The sequence below is a fragment of the Bombus terrestris genome, chromosome 11 (assembly GCF_910591885.1).
Source record: "Bombus terrestris chromosome 11, iyBomTerr1.2, whole genome shotgun sequence".
Lineage (NCBI taxonomy): Eukaryota > Metazoa > Arthropoda > Insecta > Hymenoptera > Apidae > Bombus > Bombus terrestris.
The window spans coordinates 9,420,041-9,437,005 of NC_063279.1; the positions used below are offsets into that span (position 1 = coordinate 9,420,041).

At 36.1% G+C, this 16,965-nt stretch overlaps 1 protein-coding gene across 4 annotated transcripts in view; it reads right to left on the minus strand.

Moving 5' to 3' along the window:
- The window catches only part of LOC100650970 (nephrin), a 484,892-nt gene that overhangs the window by 95,683 nt on the left and 372,244 nt on the right, over positions 1–16,965 (minus strand). For all 4 annotated transcript variants that reach the window (XR_002308146.2, XM_003398914.4, XM_012313714.3 and 1 more), the window contains exons 2-3: positions 7,459–7,602; positions 1,581–1,754 (exon numbers count right to left, since the gene is read on the minus strand). Coding sequence is in view for 3 of the 4 variants with exons in the window: in XM_003398914.4 (XP_003398962.1) it covers positions 1,581–1,754; positions 7,459–7,602 (318 nt within the window). In the remaining variant the exon portion in view is untranslated. The remainder of the gene's footprint in view (positions 1–1,580; positions 1,755–7,458; positions 7,603–16,965) is intronic.

Consider the following 16,965-nt stretch of genomic DNA (forward strand, 5'->3'; position numbering starts at 1 on the left):
AATTGAGAAATTAATATTAAAGATACGTATGTACAAATTGATAAAAATCTGTTGATACAAATGTTTGATAAATTTAACCGAATAAATTAGCCAATTTGTGATAGTACGGGATACTAATATATATCATACTATACTATGTATCTGTACATACTATGTATCATACTATATAAATGAAATTTGCTATATAAATGAAACAGATTATTTCTCTTAATTTGCAAGATCTTTTTACACGTAGAAAATTTTCGTTCGGAATTTAAAAGATATTTAAATTTCGCTTCAATGGCTGAAAGCTTCCAAAATCGCGTTTCTGGACGCTAATGGACTTAATGAATAATGCTTGTATGGGCCGCATGAATTACCGCGTTTTTTTGCTTAGAGAATAACCTGGCCTTTTGTTCCTGTTGCTGGCAACCAGGGCGTCGCAAAATATCTTGTATAATTTTATAGCTATTCACGTAAAGGCGATCAACGTGTCGCTTCATTTTTCACGCGGGACAATGGCGAGGAAAATAACAGAACAAGGGTGTACTATACATTCTCGATTATTCGCTAGAAATAGCGAAAAATATCTCGCATTTAATCGAAATTTACACGTTACTTTTAAAAAGGAACAAAGTGAAGGAAAATGGAAGCTGTAAACTTCCAATGTAATTGGAAAAAGATTAATAAGTTAGATATATCTGGCTTCTAACTGCAAATAGCTTCTGCGAAATGTATAATATTTTTAATTAAACTTTATAATATTAATCTCTGTACGATAGCTTGTCAACGATTAACTTTGTTCTTTTGACGTAATTTATGTACTAAAAATGCAATTCATATAAAAAGATCGCGCGAATATTCATAATCGCGAATAATGGGATTTTGATTCTTGTTAACATTGCATGCATGTAATTCAGGATAAACTTTTTCTTCGATGCGGTGGACAAATGACGAGTAAAATAAAGTTTAGTTGTATGTTATAAGTTATACATAAAATTCGAAAAGACAACATCTCGTAAGCATCAATCTAACACAATGATTAACTCGATAACATATAAAAGCTATGAATTAGAAATGTAGTAAAATCAGAGTTAAGGTGCTTCCAGAATGTTGAATCTTCGAAGCGAAAGTCAAAAATAGAAAAGGTTCTTCTTTCGTTAAACAAAATATTATTTAAACGATGGATTATTCTCAGAAAAATGATTGTCCGGTAAGAAAGTGAGTTTTCAAAGAAGTCGGGGAAACTCTTAATCGCCTCAGAATGCTCTTCAATTTAACGCTTCTTCTCCAAGATTCAAACTTTTTTCCGGAATCATCAAAATTATATTATAGCATAAATCTCCAAACTCTAACCAACTTTTCAAGCTAAATCTTTCCAACCGTCCGCTCTCCTCCGCTTTTTTTCTTCGCTCTCTCTCTCAGCGGAATTTCATTTCTATATCGAAATCAGCGAACAGACGACTCTCTTAACGTAGACGCGAGGAAAAACACATTGAATGGTTTGTAAACGGGAGGAATTGTAACGGCCGTTAAATCGAGAATCCACCAGTGACATTTGAAACATTTAAAATCGAAAGGAAAGATGATCGTGTACTCACAGATGACGACGAGATGAGCGTTGGCACGGATCGATTTAATGCGCAAATATGGTCCAACTTGGCACTGATATTCTCCATCGTCCGTCAAAGAAGCGTCTGTGATCTTCAGATTGTAGATTCCGTTGTTTTGATCACCTATCAGTCTCAGTCGCGAGTGCCCGACGATTTCTCCACCTGTATAACAAAAAAGCCTCTTGAACTCCTCTTGAATTTACTTTTCTTCGCGTTTAATTTCATGCTTTAACGTTTTGTTATTTTTATCCGCAATTTTAAAGCGAACATAACGATTTAATTTAATTCGTAATCTTAGTAATCATCGCTCTAACAGCTTTAAGAATCTTCTCGTCTGTCATCGAGAATATTTTCATAATTTTGTTTTTCTATTTTTCAGTATCCGAATAGTTATCGTTTATAGAAGTGCCATCTATTTCTTGGCGATTGGACGCTTCACGAGTCAAATTAAAAACTATATATCTTAATCGAATTAATATTTAACATAGAGCAGGAGAATTAACTCTACCCTCGAAGGCTACATTTAAGATATTTTACAATAGAACTCGCGGAATAATTCACGAGTAAAATTAAAAACTATATGTCTTAATCGAATTAATATTTAACATAGAGCAAGAGAATTAACTCTACCGTCGAAGGCTACGTTTCAAATATTTTACAATAGAATGATACTAAATTCGCTAAAGAACTCTTGTACATTTTTAAATATTTCTTTTAGCCAGAACAGCTCACGAGTTTGAGAATGTTCTATTTATGTACATGTTTTAGGTAAAACACAAGTTACTTGAATAGAAGGGGAAATGTCAAAGGTCTCGATCAAGGAAACAAACGACGAGGAAGAATAATCGCTAGCTTTATGTTCAACCTTCCTCCCTCTTTATAGGAAAATGGGGATTGTTACAGTCCTAAAGAGCGAAATTGAAAAAGGGTATTACTGCGGCTTAAACGTTTTCACGAGGGTGTTTCATTAAAATCTTCCTGCATTACGATGGGGTGATTTTTATTTTAACTTCGTAGACCAATTATCTTCATCATCGATCGTCTCGAGATAAACGTACTTCGATTGAAAAATAGATTGATAATTTCGAAAAAGATTCTCATTAAATTAACTCTTTTCTTTTATATTGCCAAAGATACTTTAATCCAATTTCTCCCGATTAAAAAGACGAACGTTTAATAACTTTCTATCTCTTTGTCTATTATTTTGAAAATGAAGCTCTACGTACCTTATCCGTAATTTCATACTTATTATTGCAATTTTATCATTCATCTTCATATTATCTTTCTATATTCGTTATCTAAATATTATTCGTCCAATTTTATACTTTTACTCATGCTACAACCACCATATAATATTATATTACACTATTGGACGTATATTATTTTATTCGAATCCCAAGCAAAGAGACAGAAATCTCAAAATAAATAGTTCACGGTTTAACGTTCCGAGTAAAATAAGCCAATGAAAATTTTCTCTACATCCATTCCGATATATACCAGGAATATCGCCATTTTCCAATAATTATTACGCAAACGTCCACGATCGTAAGAAAAGAAAAAAAAAAAAGGATCTCAACTGCAACGCGTTAAGGCCGTATCATAACTCAACGATACGTCGTAAACTAAACGAGCAGCGTTTCTATATACAGAGTAAAGACACACGTTCGCTGGGAAATACTGGAACGTACTGCCACTTGCGTTTCGATAAAAGCGGTGATGTATGCAAAATCGATGGAACGGTACGGCTTTATGGCAGCCATTACCTTCTGTCAACCTTGCCTTTGTCGTCAAAAGTTTTGCCACGGCTAGATATTCGAAAGTCGGACAGCTCAATGTTTCTAATGCGACCTCGTACAAAAGAAACATTCTCTGCTACGATCGTCAAATTCGAAATTGGTATTTTAACTGGTAAGATCGAAACCTCGAAATTTCTTTAACCGAAACCTGCTGCCCGAGTGTTTCGTTCGATTTTTCATTTGTCACCCGAGGTACTTTGACTCGGAGATCGCTGATGAATTTGCGTGTCAGAAATTTCGTTCGTTCGCGAACAGATTTCGGAACGTGGTTATCGTTTTCGAAATAAACAACAATGAGCGTCTTGTGCTGTTGAAGAGCAAAAGAGAAAAAGAAGGACGAGCTACGTAACAGTGAAAATGAACGGTCTCCTGTCAGACACATTTTATAAGTAATACGACAGACGCTGCATCTTCTTGTAACTTGCCGCGCGTTCAACGTGTTAAAAATTATTTCCAGCAAAAATTGCTTTGAACGATAATGAATTTTTTTTTTATAAAAGAACAACAACAATTTCCTTTGAAACTGTTAAGTTACGTTTTCGTTTCATTCTCTCGTGTGACTTTTTTTCTTGATCATTTTAAATGGTTGTCTCCTATTTCAAATAATAATAATAATAATATTAAGGAAATGATACAAATGATACATAAATGTATGTTTCTGATAAATAACCTCGTAACAAAGTTGGCAATATATCCCGCTTGCGCATTTTTCCTACAATTTATTTGTGTTTTTAAATAATATTGTATCGTTGGCCTGCAGAATTTATTTTCTCTTCTTTTATTCAGATATAGAATTAATCTTGCAATATTTCAAATATCAGGATAGCAAATTTAATCCCTAGAAATCGAACGATGTCGCTGTGATTTATTTATTAGAGCTATAGTCTGTGATAACATAGTCTCGGATAATATTCTGCATCACATTAAATTACATCATTATAGCATAATCTACTAATCAGTGTTCGTTTATAGTTCAATTACATCGTATTGATAAATTTATTATTACAACGTATTGGGATATGAAACGTACCAAACGTTGTTTCCAATTTTTTAATATTTCCAATACCATAATCGTACTAGTTTAGTTACAATGCTGTGTATAATATCAAAATTATCGACGATTAAACAGCTCAATCTCAATATTTGTCAAAAATCTGTTCGATCGTTAATTTATCCACAGGTGATGCATTTACAATTTCGAAAACTACCAACGCGACACTTTCGTTTCCCTATCATTCCCAAATGATGTTTGTCGAATTTCTGTACTTTTCACCGCAATTCTAATTCCGCAATTCACCTGCTATTTTCGACCAAGCAATTCTCCTAATGACAGTTTCGTGCTTTGTCCTCTTTTTCTTTTTCCAAGCTACGCGCACATTCAAATTCGGTTGAATAATTTAGACCATCCAGCGACGAACGTGGAGAGAAAAGGGCGGCTAATAAAGGGTTTCGATAGTCGAGGCTCTAATTACTCTTTTCCCTCGCTATGCTACCGGTTCCCTACGAGATCATATCCAGCCTGAGAATCAAATAATACCAGCAGAGAGACCTGGAAACCGTGACACTGACGAGTATGTAGCTTTTGTGGCGTTCGCGACACTTTCGAAATATCACGTCGAAAATTGACGTTGCTACGCACACCAGGCGAAGATTACGTCGTTTCTGAAGATTTATTTTGCAAAAATGATGGAACGCGTAAAGACATTAAGATAGTTCTGCTCCATTTACGTCGCGGTTACTAATGGACCGTTTTAATGAACGGGCAAGATGAAGTTACCGAAACGAAGTTCCCAAAGATTTCGTAATGTAGACGATGGCGAAGAAAATTCGAGGGGTTTTCTTACTATCCGCAGAAACGCGCGCTCTACTTTTACTTTATCGCCGACCGTGCCAGCGAAAGTTAATAATTGTTGGAAATCGAGACGAACGTTCGTTCCTAAGATTCTTGCGATCGAGCAGCTTCACGTGCTAATTAAAATCGGTGACATTTCGGTCACAGTGACGCAGTGTCCTATTTCGGTCGTTATTCCAAAGAAGTTTAATCGCCCTCCAGTTATTTAGTTCTCTTTCCTACCCTAATATCTCGTTACTTTCCTTAATAACTTTATTGTTTAGTTGCGATGGAATTTCTCGACTTCCAAACCGCTTTTAAATATAATGCGCGATGCCGCCTTCTTTACTTTGCTATTTCGCTATTTAGACGTTAGGAAAGTCGATCGCTAGTATTGTAGATCCTTGAAAATTAGTAGAGACAAGAGTTTATATTTAATCTTATATTTAACCCTTTCGTTTCGAGCGCCGCATATAGACGGCGAGGACGCGACGACTCCTGACTATGGCACGCCATATATTTAGCACCCAAATGATGTATATACAAGTGCTACCTGTAGTCGATAATATATTGTAGTATCGTGGACAAAAAGGCCTAAGAGATATCGGGTAAACCATAAACAATGTTGCAAGAGCCGAGGTGTCGTCGGGTCCATCAAAGTGTGATGGACTTCAATTGAATAGTTTCGTAGAAAAGGTCTACGTGACCCTGGCCACGAGTGTTTGCGTGGTGGGCCTAAGAAAAGACAAAGGGTTGCTAGAACAGTCAGTGTCAGTGGAGAAGCCAGAGGGTGTGAATCGAGAAGTCAGAGAGAGCGTTGGATCCGTTGTGACGAGAGTTGCAAATTAACTATCTAGTTGTTTTAATTATAATACGTTATTGTATATAGTTCACGTTAAACAACCATCGTTCTTCTGTTTAATCAACATCTGTACAATCAATTTATTGTAAATAAATCATCAATATTATATTTTTTCGTTATCTGCAGAACATTTTCTGTTGATTTTATTGACATATTGGATTAATCACTTCTTAAAGTTACTCATTGTTGAAACAACATCAGAACGTTTCACGCAATATATTTCAAACATCCAAACGATCGTATACTGTTTCATGGTAAAAAATCTGTTAAATCCATTGACAGTGAAACGATATTTCATATACGGTTCATACGGTTCATATTCATAATATTAGAATAGTTATACAGGGTGGTTGGTAACTGGTGGTACAAGCGGAAAGAGGGCGATTCTACGCGAAAAAAGAAGTCAAAAATATAGAATAAAAATTTTTCGTTTGAGGCTTTGTTTTCGAGAAAATCGACTTTGAATTTTCGCTCGGTACGCGTGCACTTTATCACGTTTCGTTATAACGGATCTCACTGTAGATCGTTGTCTCGATTGACGTTATTTTGATAAACACTTCCAATGTGTTAGAATGTGTTCATAGAAATTTAATTAGAGGAGCAAAAGTATGTGCTCGGCAGAATGGGCAACATTTTCAGCAATTTTTGTAATAATAAACTTTATGATTACTTCATATTTTCATCATGTATTCCTAATTTTCCGTTACGGCAAAAACAAACTTAAACTGCGATAATATCCATCGAGATAACGATCTATAGTAAGATCCGTTATAACGAGACGTGATAGAGTGCACGCGTACCGAGCGAAAATTCAAAGTCGATTTTCTCGAAAACAAAGCCTCAAACGAAAAATTTGTATTCTATATTTTCGACTTCTTTTTTCGCGTAGAATCACCCGCTTTCCGCTTGTACCACCAGTTACCGACCACCCTGTATAACTATTCTAATATTAATTCCATGTGTAAATTTAGTGTTCCTATACTATTATTTCGGCTATTAAGATCCAAAATTCTCAACAATTTAAGACTTAGGAAAACATATATACAGCAACCACGCATACTGTGCGTATTTATGGCGCACGTTTCCGTTCAGTGACAGTACGTCGGCGGATTGGACTGCCGAAACAAAAGGGTTAAATCTCATTGATGTTGATATTTTCGACCGAAATGGAATTACGTGCTTGGTATAAATTATGAAACGTTATATTTTGTAAATGTTTAGCTTTAATATCGTATTGGCGATTTTCCATTAAGGTAGAATTACATACTTCGTAGACATTTGAACAGGATAGTAACTTTTTATGCTTGAGAGTTCAGATTCGTTTCAGAGATCGTAAAAGAAGCGTAGATAAACAGAGGGTGAGGTCGATTTACTTACTCGGTTGTATGACGTAAGCGAAGCCATCCTTTACCCACTGTACAATGCCAACTCTGTTCCCAACCTCACAGGGTATCATCACTTCACCACCTTCCAGGACAGAACTATTTCTTGGCCTCACTCGGAAATATTGTCCTCCTTCGCCTGTAACATTATTGGTAACAGCACGAACATAAGTATTGTATATCGCAAATGCAATACACATATATAACAAATATAAACGAAATAACACATGCAGGGTATCTGATACACATTTTTCATATGGTAAAAATAAAAAAGAATAATTTTATCAATAATGTACGTGTATAATAAACGAGTTTTATATTGGATCGTGTAAATAACATTTTCGAAGAAACAGAATCTTTCAATTTTCTAAATATATATTCGTCGATAATTAAAATGAATTCTAAATTCGATAACGTTATCATTATGGTCCCGCGTGTAAAACTTATCAGTGTGTATGTATACGATTCTGATAGTTTCAATAGTTTCTATATTTTGAGGCTAATTTAGTTTAGTTTAGTTGGTCCTTTGTGTATCGTATATACGTTATCTTTTATTTTATCTGGTCGATGGTAAAGTTCTCGTGTCAAAGAGATACAAATAAAAAGAAAGTCAATTTTTTAGTTGATTTATGTAAATATCTGAAAAACAAAGTCAAAATATCTTAGCTTTCTTGCTCTCGAAATGAAACTCCCTCTGAACATTAGTTTAGGAAATAATATGAAATGATTAAACGGTAAATGTAGCCTAATAAATCTAACTCCATGTTCGGTTTACGGGACAGATACAGACGCGCGCACATTTACAATTCCGAAGTCACACTGACTTTATTCCAACAACGTCGCGGCTGAGCTTAATTATCTTAGTTGACCTCGGTCGACTCCTTGTCAGTTATACACAAATTATAGTTTGCAGTTTATATATCCTGTAGCTTACATTACACACGTACCCTACACTTTCCTTCACTAATCTTCGTTTCTATCTCTTCCCATAATATTAAATAAATATTTTAAGCTCAATACGTGTGTGTGTGTGTGTGTGTGTGTGTCCATCATTTACACATAAATAATGAAAAGAATATGTATTAAATAAATATGAAAAGAAATTAGATATTAATAATGTTGAAACATGAAAATTATATGCATCAAATTTTCACAAAAGACGCGAATTATTTTATGCAGTTCCTTCTCTTCTTGCTTGTTACGTATACATCTAATGACTATTTTAAATATAGAAAATCTGTGAGCGAGTACGAGCTGTAGCTTTGGTTAATTTATAATATCACACAACTGTCGTAAAAGTGCGCATTTACGAGAGATTTGAAACAGGATCGGGGGAAGGAATCTTCTATTCTATGGCGGAAATTATTCGCGGGCGTAGCGTTACCACTTCCGTGAAAAGAGTGGAAGCCAGAAAAGCTCCGGTAAACATCGCGTTGTTGAATCCGGAGAAATACTCGCTGTGCTTCTTTTAGCTTGAACGTTTGAGTGAGACCACATTTTATAAAAAAATGAAAACGAGAAACAGAAATAGAACGTTACGAGTGATTCTTTCCTGCCGAATATTTTATGAATAACCTTCTATTTGATGAAATATTTACTTAACACATTGTGCCTGACGAAAATGGAAAGAAAGAACAGCATCTTTACTCACAAAACAAAATTAAACAACACAGTCAACCTTTAATTATAAACATCCCCGTATGGTTATCGTTATTACAGTCGATCTTGACAATTCTATTTTTTAAATTACCATCAGATTACTCGTCTATTTGACTTATCAAATCACTGCATTGTACAGATTAAACGCTGCTTTGTAGTCAGAAAATAATTATCAGATGATAGTTATAAAATAAAAATTCACAGACGATCCAACTAAAGATGGATAATCCAAAGGATTAAAAATTGCACAGAAATTTCTAACTAATGAATTTCTATCGAATTCTCTTCTCTTAGAAAGATGAATAAATAGAGAAACAGACTGGAAAAATTGATAATTTCTTTCTTCCTATATCACAATCGATCGCCCTGTCGACAAAACCAGTCCTTTCCAGTTCCCAAAACTCCACTCACGTAAATCACTACCTGTTCAACGAATGTTTCGCGATATCACTGCAAAAACGATTCCTATTTTTACCAATCAGAAACCAACAATAATCCACCATACGCTGGACAAATTCTATGATTTTTATAAAATCCAACAGTCACGGAATTAACGATAGTCGATTAGAGGAACGAAGAAGAAAGACAGAACAATATCTCGATAGAAGATCGACGTAATCCGCCAGTCCGTAATCTGTCCAGTGTCCACTCGCCATTGCGATCGATGCTCAGTTGGCTTTCCTCGACAAGGCTGCATCATCGGTTCCTGTGTACCTGCGGCTTGGTTACACGTTGCCTTTGTACACGCCGGTCACCTGCTGTTCGAATTTGCGTGCACCCGCGTCGATGAAATATACAGCCGTTACACCTCCAAACTCGGCCTCCCTTTTGCGTCCGACCTGTGCCTTTAACCAGATAAATTTCACGCGCGTCTACACGCAAAGCGATACGTCGATGAAGAATCCAGTCGACTCTTTTCGGGTTGCTCGTTCGCGATCGATCCGGACTATGCGTTTTTCCATTCTATTTCGCTGACATGTGAAGACGTTTGAGACGTTGTTCAAGATGACTTTTTAAGAAGATGAATAATGGCTTTCTTTTTGTAATCTGCGGTTTAGTTTTTACGAGAATCAAGTTTGAAGATTCGTTGCGAGTACGTTCTATTAGAGATTCAAATATTGGAAACATCATGAAATGGTTTTGTAAAACGTAAGAATTTAAAGCTGTAGAGACTAAATATTTTGGATTTATGGAATTTATGGACTCGTGCTCTACGGAATCCGAAAATTTCGAATTCCAGAGACTAAAAATTCGGGATTTATAGAATTTAAGGATTTCCGTTCTATGGAATCCAAGAATTTGAAACAATAGCTAATTAACAATAAAATGTTGGAAACATAGTGCAATTTAGTTTTCCTTGCAACACACCTTTTCTAATGAACATTCGTTTTATTTTCTAATTTGAAACGTCAAACCTACTGGGTGTCCCGTGATAAATGGTAATGCAGTACATCGAATTTGGATTGATCGCTGTAATCAGAATATTAAGGTACAACTGGATTTTAAATATCGTCTATAGGTCGGATAAAAATTGTACAGATACATAATGTCGACATTTTGTCAAAGGGAATTACGCTGAAATCCCCTAAACTCCGATTTCGGTGGGTATAACTCGGTCTATTTTAGTTGAATTGCTAAATCAAACTTTACTGCTTCTAGCCGTGAGCAATTCGATCGCAGCCACGAGCTTTTCACGTTTATAGGAGAATTTTCATCCATGCGAAAAAGCACTCGACTGTAGTCGCCAGAGAAGCTGACGATACTGGCAACATTCGTCATTTTTTAGGACAAATGAAAATTTTGTTCCGCCATTTGAGTGTTCCATCGATTGTAGTAAAACGAAGTTATTTCATCGGTAGCTACCGTTAACACGTGCATTTATCAACAAATTTGCAGAAACATTAGCGAATTGTGAATAAACAGTGACGATTATTCACCCTTTGACATGGTTTTCGCCACTGCAAAATGCTTTCACGTTACGAAATCATCGTTCAGACACCCATCTCTCTTTTATCGTACGTAATTCGCTGAAAAAACATTTTCATTGAATACGAATGATTCATCGCAAAAAGATTTTTCTGCACGTAAATGGAATTTAAATCGGAAAATTCTTTCGACATGAAGTTTCCAACTTTTCAATGTTTTACAAGTACAAAACAGCCTTTTAGATTAAACTACGTTCATTTATTTCTCTTTTCCCTTTTTTTTTTTTTATACGACATATAAATTCCTCCATTGAAAGCTATCTCGTTGGAACATTTTTTGAGATTTGTTTAAAAAAAAATTGATCTCCGTCGTTATGGAATATTTCCAAAAAAAGGAGATCATAGTCGAACGAACGGATAAAAATTTCATCGCGTGTAAAAGCAAGATCCGGAGTTTTCACCTCTTCGACATTATTTCATTTTATTACGCTTTCGCGCAACTTGTTAAAAACGAATTATCACGTCTTTCCTTTGCTTATGAATTTTAATCGATCAGTGCATTTATATCTGTAGATATTTCACAATTACCACCATCTCATCTCTTCCATAATCCTAATCTCCAATTAACAGTAAAAATTCAACAAAACTTCTTTTCCAATTTAACGTGCCATCATTTTTCACTTCTTCTTCTAACAAATTTTCAGATACGTACTTCGTATTAATTTGTATCTTTTCCTAACTTTTCCAAGTTCCTTAAATGCCATTACGATTATTTATCCAAACGTATCAAACGTTACACAACTAAAACTAAAACTTCGTACAGGTCTGTTTCCAGAAAATTCCACAATTATGAAGCTACCCAATAAATAGCAAAAAATTATCGGTGTAGGCGTATGATATTCAACGATATATCGATAATATATCAATGATATCGATAACATATTAATTCTATAACGATACACACACGGATATAATACAAGTTATATAGAAAATTACATATTTGAATTTTTGTATAGTTCCGTTATAAATTTTCCAAATAATTATATTACACAAGGACCTATAAAACTCCAGCTATAACGTACTCAGAATAATAGACACCGGATTAATGCTGCTCGTCAAAGGGCGACGAGGTGCAGGTGTAAACGGCGCGATAATTAAAACGCGTTCCGTGAAAGCTTCGCGCCGTCACAGGCTACGTATGTGATAAACAGGAAAGGGAAGAAAATAAAAATGTGAGAAAGGGGAAGGGTCGATGGAAGAAGAAATAAAAAGAAGAGAGCCAATAATCGCATAATTCATTGGAGGGATTCCCGCATCGACGGCCAGCCGTCCACGTAGGATATTTATTTCCTTCAGCTTCGTCCTCGATTAAACCTCTGACAGACCTATTGGCGCGTATCACGAAATTTCCCTACGCGTTGTTGACTTCTTCCTTTGTCGTACGATAAAACGAGAACGCAAACCAGTTGGGCTTTTCACCTTCCTTTTCGTTTCCACCTGTTTTCGTTGTCCGCTGAATGGTTACGTGATGGGAATAGGATTTTTTTCTCTTCTATGGTCTTCTGTTTGCCTTTCTCCTTCCTTCTTCTCGCGTTTTCCTTTTTTCCCCCCTTTCGTTTAATTCACCGGTGGAATTAACTTGAAATAGCGCGAGTTAATCGATTCTTTGCCACGGAAACAGGTTATGGAATGAAAGATCGATCGACTTGCGGTTTCCACGGAAATTTTTAACGAGTAATCGAGAACTTCTAACATTTTCAACAGCTATCGACATATTTCTACGATAAGAAAACCGAAATTCGAATACCTGCGCGCACTAGTTCCGAGCAACAGTCGGCAAATTTCGGCAAAAGGTATTTTCGTCGGCGCATCGCGTTCCATTGATTCGATCAATTTTAATATTTACAACAGCTCGAACAAGCTGAAACGAATTCACCGATAATAAAACCGAAATTCCGAAACTTTCCCTACGCTATTCGGCGGTGAAAATGGAACAACTTTGAGAACAGGGACGGATGTGTATCGCATTTATTGTCCCAGATGGAACAAAGTCCCGTTCGAAACTCCATTCGAATTCAACGACACCGTTCGTTGTTTCGCGGCAAACGTTAGCGGGGAAAATCGTTCGGTAACGTTCGCTGGATCGACTCATTTTTCATGTACAATGTACGGGGCTCGGGGCTTGGCCGCTTTGCATACCGGTCGAAGGTAAACGCGCACTTTATGCCACTGTTTGTCGGCCTTTTTCCTGTTAAGCGAACCCTGAAACGAGCACCGATACGGGAACCGATTGTCCTTTTCCGGCTGGAAGAGTAAAGAGAAAATTCCACTGAGTCGGGTGAAATTTGCGTTGGTACGTACGTACGTACGTACGTTCGTTTGTTCGTTCGTGTTGTGTACACTGGCTCGAGCACCGAGAGTTCCTTGAATTCCATTGATTCCGTATTCGGTGGACGACGTCGCAAAGTCTCATGAAACCAGCCATTTTCCTCTTGCTTGCGAGCTATCCGCGACGAAACATTTTACCTTGCGGCGGTCGCATCAAACTTTCTATCGATTTTATTATTGTTATTATCTTTTCTTTTATTATTCTCAGCTACCATGTTTCCTGTTTCCTTTCGTTTGTTTCTCTCTTTCTGGGCCGATGGTATCTTTGCAGCAAGGTATGCTTATAGTTGGAGATTTGTTTATGATAATACAAGCGAACCTCGGTGACTGGAACCTCCAGAGAAAAAGATCGAGTCAACTTTTCGAACCTGTAGATTCCTGGCCTGCCCTGAAGAAGTGAGCTGCATTGTTCACGAAACGTCGGGACCAAGAGCAACGTACTATTAAAAGTACGATGGAAACACGAGGAACCATAAACACGTTGTTTCGCGTTTATTTTTTTAAATTTAAAGAACGAAGGAATTTATACTTGACGCTTAACCCGATGAACGAGGCATCGTGTTCAAGTGTTTCTTGAACGATTTCAGAACGATGATATCTGACTTGTTACAAACAATCGAGATAACGATTTCTATCACGAACTACGAAGTACGTAATTAATAACGTAGAAGATCGTACGGATGAAACGAATCGATCGTGAATAGCTTTTAATAATTCTGGTAATTCCGCCAATTATGCAGCGTAATTTGCGAATGATCGCAGAGTCGTCGTGTCATTTCGTGTGATTATCCGAATACACGATGAAAACGGGCCATTGAAACGCGGCGACAATCCGTCATTGATTCCCAAAGAGTCAGATTGAAATGAACCGTGAAGTATAATTTCTACATTGTTCATTACGAGTAACGTTACCGACCTACTAGTTGCTGCAAACACAGCGTCCAATTAGCATCGTTTAATATCCCTTGTCCTATTTTTCATTTTCATTCTAATTGTCAGTTTTCTGAACCAGAAGAGGCCACGACAAAGGAGGGATAAAAAAATAAAAAGGAAACAAGAAGAACAAAAAAGAAAAAAGATAAGAGAAAGAGGATCTTGTCCGGATTATTAAAGTTAACCCGCGCAACGAGGGACCTAATAATACAACGAAAAAGAAGAAAAACGACGGAGAAGCGAAGAAAAGATAGCGAGGACGCGGACAAATTCAGCGAACCGTGCATTTTTGGTAAAAATATCGGTGGAGTGTCTTCTTCGAAATCGATCTTGAGCATCGTGTATCCTTCGAGCGGCACGCGAATGAATTTTCGAGAGCACTTCAGCTCCTCTTATGTATTCTTGCCTTTCGAGAATATGGAAGACCAGTCGACTATTCGCATTCCGTGGAGACCACGACAGAGAAACTTCGCTTTTCATTTTTTCATCTTTTCATCTTCAAGTTTGCAGCAGGTACAGACATATAGGAAAGAATTTGCTTCATCTTTTAAAGACGACAGAGGACAAGATAGTTGATAAAAGAGAATGTTCGTTTCAAAGGTAAAAGGTTACTTTTGCCTTCTATAGATTTCTGTCGATTAATTAAATCCACTGATACTATCGAGTAAGCTTTCGGTAATTAATTTTGTTTAAGCGTCTCGAAATTGGTGGAGCTTCGTTAATCGTGTAACGCCACTGACGTATACACCGGTAATTGTTACCGTTTGTGGGTAAAAATCGCGTTAATTAAATAATTTCATTACGAGGTAGAATCCTGTTTCTGTGGTCCTTTGAGATTAGCAGGCAATTTTATTGTAACAAGAACAAACCACGTACGTGTAATCGTCGAGTTTAACTACTGTGAATTTATCAAATTATCAACTTGTCTCTTATAACCCGATTTCCGTTTATGAAAATGATCGTTCGTTATAATCTTGTTCATAATAATTATACATATTATTATACATATACATAAACATTGGAAAATAATAATTACGAATAAGCAATTTAGTGGAACAAATATCCAATTAGGTTCATTCTTTTAGTTCTTTTCGTTCATAAAATCCGATATAAGATCAAATTTATCTATACATAGTCTTTTCCTTTCGGAAGCAAACAAAGCTTCCGGTTATGATTTACCTGTTCCTGAGTTATAAAAGTGGCCAGTCAATATTATGATTTTTTATTGACACGGTATAAACAGCGCTAATTTACGAAGGAAGGTAAAAATTCTCCCATCATTATTCCTTATAACGCAGAGCAGGTGTATAAAAAAACAACACTTCGGCAACGTATAAACTAAAAGACAACCATTACAGATATTTCACGCAACATTCCCCCTAGCTTTACTCGCGGAAAATAAAATCCGCACCATGGGACATCCTAAACGTCATAAAACGACGTTCGTTTTACGAACGTACTTTCCTTCAATTTCCCAGCAGCTGGCAAATAACCACGCCACGGGTTTGCCCGATTATACCTGAAAGAACGACACGTCGCGTCGCGTCACGTCGCATTCCCGTTATTTCCTTCTTGTAAATACATACGTTGTATCAATACGTGTGCATATACACGTAATATTCTGAATGACTTTCCAATATAACATTTTTTGGCTGATTTTAATGGTACGACAACACGAGTGAAAGAGAAAATAGAATAATATGTTCTAACGTAATATAATAGAAATATTATATTGTAAGTAAATAAAGGGGATCTTTTCCTTGAGCTTATTTAATTTTCTCCTTTCATCAAATCAGGCGATGTATTCTATGACAGCATAGTATATTGTAGTATCGGGGAAATTTAGCTATAAATTCTTCCTCATACTATTTATAATTTGTAATTTATTTACAATGAATTAGTTATACAGATATTAATTAGACAGGAAACGATGATTGTTTAATTTGAAATGTAACAATCTTACTCTAATTCGACCACTTTCGCAACTGGACTCTAACAACTCAATCTCTCAGCTACGCTAGTAACTCAGGCAACTCCACAACGCTAACCATTCAATCTCTCAACAACGCTAACACCTTTGGCAACACGACAACGCTAAAAACTCTACTCTTCGACTCTTCGATTAACTCTGACCTCTCGACTCACTCTCACTTCTCGATTCACACACTTTGACCTCATCAAATCTCTCGATCAACACTCAAACCCTCGATTAGCCTTATTTTTTCCTGTCTCTAATCCCATCCTGTTAACGCTCCGCAAGAACTAGGTGACTTTAGTCACATAGGCTTTTTTCTTTATGTAAATTAGCAATCGAAGGACAGACGACATTGTTTTGATCGATCTCTAATCAGGCTTTTTTTACGATATTACAATATATATATATATATCGATTTTTTTTAAGATTCTTTTTATTGAAGCAATTGCAACTCCTACATCCATTATTTTGCAGTACATTGTATATTATATGTTGTCAATGAAGCTTACATTCTTCTTTTTTTAAAATAGACATTTCATATGTGGAGATATTCTATAATAATTTTATATTCTATAAAATATATAATAAATTCATATTCTATAAAAATATATTAACAATGATG